This window comes from Gavialis gangeticus, unplaced genomic scaffold (genome assembly GCF_001723915.1).
Source record: "Gavialis gangeticus isolate Ggan-Ray unplaced genomic scaffold, GavGan_comp1, whole genome shotgun sequence".
Lineage (NCBI taxonomy): Eukaryota > Metazoa > Chordata > Crocodylia > Gavialidae > Gavialis > Gavialis gangeticus.
In genome coordinates, this window is record NW_017729024.1 from 106360246 (window position 1) to 106364222 (window position 3977).

The 3977-nt window shown below is 39.7% G+C and overlaps 1 protein-coding gene across 11 annotated transcripts in view; it reads left to right on the top strand.

Annotated features, from left to right (window-relative positions):
- Nucleotides 1-3977, top strand: part of HAUS6 (HAUS augmin like complex subunit 6) — a 40930-nt gene that overhangs the window by 16712 nt on the left and 20241 nt on the right. For all 11 annotated transcript variants that reach the window (XM_019517515.1, XM_019517519.1, XM_019517525.1 and 8 more), the window contains 4 exons: nucleotides 1129-1276; nucleotides 2900-2965; nucleotides 3105-3156; nucleotides 3335-3508. In XM_019517515.1, the coding sequence (XP_019373060.1) occupies nucleotides 1129-1276; nucleotides 2900-2965; nucleotides 3105-3156; nucleotides 3335-3508 (440 nt within the window). The remainder of the gene's footprint in view (nucleotides 1-1128; nucleotides 1277-2899; nucleotides 2966-3104; nucleotides 3157-3334; nucleotides 3509-3977) is intronic.

The window sequence follows — 3977 nt, forward strand, 5'->3', positions numbered from 1 at the left end:
GTGTAAGGGATGTCATGGGGGGGTGTTGTGGGGGTGGGGGGTGTACAGGGAGTATATATAGTGTGTGTGTAGCAAGTGTGTGGATAGTGTTCATGTGTGTATAGTGCATGTCTATTGTGTGTGTGTCTGTATATATGTATTTCATAGATTTCATAGACATGAAGGCTGGAAGGGACATGGGAATATCACATAATATAGTGTGTGTGTAATATATAATGTGTAGTATGTATAGTGTCTGTGTATATAGTTTGTGTGTGTGTGTGTGTGTATAGAGAGAGAGAAAGAGAGAGATTTAGAGGTGTGTGTGTGTGTGTGTGTGTGTGTGTGTATGTATATGTATATATGAGAGAGAGAGATCTCTATATACCTATATCTATCATTATCCTGCTCTGATATTAAGGTTATGTTTCTGGAGAGAAGAAAACTGAAATATAGAACAGAAGCTTCAAAGAAGTCAAATGTATGCAAAATTAAGTAAATAGAATTCCTGAAAACAGCTTGAGGATGACTTGAAAAACACTAAATATGTCCTTTTTCATCAAAGTGTCAATTACAATAGTTCTTTTTATGGCATTGTACCTGCATGCAGCATGAGAAACAAGTTTCCTTATGCTCTTAAGAGAGAGCAACTTTTTTTCAGGGCCTTATCGGAAGATACTTAAAGCATATAGGAGTACTGGCAGGGAAATGTGCACAATTATTTTATTTTACCTCTTCCCCTTATAAAAGTGTTCATGGCTGTTTAGTTGCAAGTGAGACAGTAAGGTGGTCTGTTGAGCTGCTTCTTTCCTTCTTGTTGCCTGAGCTTGGGTTTAAGCAAACAGCATTATGACAGCTTTGTAGTTGTTAAGGGTGATATGATCAAGAGCAAGAAAGAAGGCAGAACCCCCCCCCCCCCCGAAAGTCTTCCCCCAATTTTTTAAAAGGGAAGAGAAAAATAGTAGAAGATATAAGAGTTGAGATGTGGTATAGGTTGAGCCACCCCAGTTCCCAAGATTGGAACATCTGTATCTCATGTACATAAATTAAAATAACTTTCCAGTCTAGGCTTTTTTTGTGGGGGATAGGAGGGGAAAGTTGCTAAAAATTGCATTGTATAAATACAGTTGTCTATTTTATTATCTACAGATGCTGGCATATATTTCCCAGAAGCTGTAATTTTGAGGCCTGATGACTTGTACAGGGCAGCTGCAAGGTGCAAAGTGGCGTCTAATAAGTTTTTGCAGGTTGTGCAAAAAGAAGATTTTGTCATTCAAGAGTATCAGAAAAAGGCACAGTAAGTGATACTTGGCAATAGGTTTTGTCTAACTGAACATCTCGATAATACTATCCTATCCATGGCATACCTCAGCCTCTTCCTGCTTTGGAAAGATTCCTGGTTTTGCTTCTACCATGAATGGCATTTTTCAGAAACTTTCACTACTGTATCTTCTCCATTTCAGCAGAGTGGAAGAAGAGCCTGCTGAGGTCTGAGGGTTTTATGGATTTCTTTCCATACTTCTCAGTGCTTCTCAATAGGGCTGTGCAAAGCTCCAGTCCCTGATTCGATTTGGCGGAGATTTGGCTCAATTCATTGGATGAATCTCTGAATCCAAATCGAATCAGAGGACCCTTTAATCTCTCTGAATTGAACTGGAACCCTCTGAATTGTTTTGGACATGGGCAGCTTTAAATGTTTTTTCTACATACCTCTAGGTAGCAGGTGGCTCGTGAATGCTGTGATGCTGGGATACATGGAGTGTCCCACAGAAGCACGGGGGACTCCCCACTGTGCTCGGCAGCAGACCCAGAAGTGTACTAGAAGCGCTTCCAGTCCACTTCTGGGTCTGCCAGAGCGTGTGCTGGGGGGCCCCTTCACAGCCCTCCCGGCTCAGTGGCTGGTGCTTCCTGGATCTGGGGGGGCACCCAGGGTCCTCCTGTGGCTGATCGCTGAGCCAGTCCACTTCCAGGTTTGCTGCTGAACATGTGGAGGGCCCCCCTGCACTCTTGTGGGGACTCTTCATGCGCCCTAGCATCACAGTGATCGCAAGCTGCGCCTACTATCTCAAGGTATGTAGAAAAAACTTTTAAAGCTGTGTCTATATTCGAATCACTGATTCTTCAAATCGGCATCAAATCTTTAGATTTGGATTTGGCCGAATCAAATCGGGGACAGTGATCCGAATCAATGAATCAAATCCCTGTCCCTGATTCAGGCTGAATTTGAATCAAATAGGGCCTGCTTCGCGCACCTCTGCTTCTCAATCTTTTTAGACCCAAGGCAGCCCTTGGAAAATGCCAAGTCATGGTTTTTAGTCATTTTTGGCTATGGAAAAATAAGAGTAATTAGGTCAGAATGTTTTTGACACTAGGTTCCTGTGTGAAAACTCTGGATTTGTCATGAATCATGTTTTCAGCCTGTAGCACTCTTGAAAGGATCTAAAGGCACCCCAATCTAGGGTGGGTTTTTTTTCCTTGCTAAAAATTGTATAAATTGAACTGACTCTCTTATTATCTGCCATAGCACCCTGGTTGGGAATCACTAATCTAAATACAAGAGCTCTGACTTGTAGTGGCTGTTACTAAAGATTAGTACATCTTATAGTTGAGGTAACTGTGTATATAAATAGAAATTGAACCCTTTTCAAGATTTAGACAATTGCTGAGAAATAACAGGTCTAGTAATTGCAATAGAATTTCTGTGGCTGCTAAAAACTTTTAGTTCAGTGTAACAGATGACCGTTTCTTTCAGGTCTTCTGTATTACTTTTCCTTCAAAAAGTCACTGCACAGGACAGCAGCAGATTGTGCGTGTGTTTTGCATTTTTTTATGTTATCATCATTATAAGCTGGTGATATGTGATCAAAACGACGGATCTTAAATTTCCTGTAGTAATTTTTTGCATGTTCGGTTTCTACAGATTATTAACTAAACAGATAAAAGATCTAAGATCTGAATGTGCTGATCTGCACAAGCAGCTTCAAAAGTAAGTGTACTCTTCTATGTGTAAATTGATATATCATTACTAAAACAACTTTTGTTCCATTTTAAAGGCTTAAAGCCAGAAATTTTGTATACCTTAAGTATATTTTTGTCATGGCTAACTTGATATTTGTTTTAAATAGAATAGAGAAAAATGACCAAAACCAAAGTAACAGAGCAGAGAAAGTTCAAAAGGTGAGTATTTTCTTTTTGATGGCAGTGCCTGAATTTCTTAATACTCTCCACTGTATCTCATACTAGTTTCTGGTACTATTCTCTCCTTTTAAACATGTTAACATTTCTTTCATAACCCTATGGGCTTCTGACACTCTCAGCAAGATTTGATGCACAGCATATTTCTTCTCCTATTAAGGTTTGCTCCATGTGGACAACTGTAACAGAAACCTTTGCTGGCTTGGAAAAGGAGAGAGAAGTTGTGGATTCTGTTGTTAAAGGTCACTTTGACCAGTATACTTTAGATGGAACAGACATCACTATCAGTGTTCCAAGGCTGCTGCTTGACAATATTGAAAATGAAATGTACAGAGTAAGTGGTAGTTTGAATAGCAAGTGCTTGTTCGTTTTTGGGGTTTTTTTGTATTTGTAGAACGTGGACTATCATACAGAAGAGTGTGGTTGGCCCTGCAATAAATGCAATAGAAATAGAGAATAGTGGATTACTTGCCCAAACTAAAGTAGTACACTGATCATGCCTCTAAGGAAATGCCTTATATAGGGCCACGTTGTACAACAAACAGGATAAGCAATATAAGGATCTGAATTTAATATTTCTGCATCTGTTATGGTGATAAGCAACGCCTTGTTGCTCACATTCCCTGCATGCATACACAGCTTAAATTTTCTCTTAAATTTTCCAGTTATTGCTGTTCAGAGTCTTACACTTTGGGGGATGAAAGGTTGGCTTGACAGAAAGCATGAGAAGAATTTTTAAGACAGAGAAACCAGACAAGATAGTTTTGCATTTTCATAGTTTCATAGTTTCTAGGGTCGGAAGG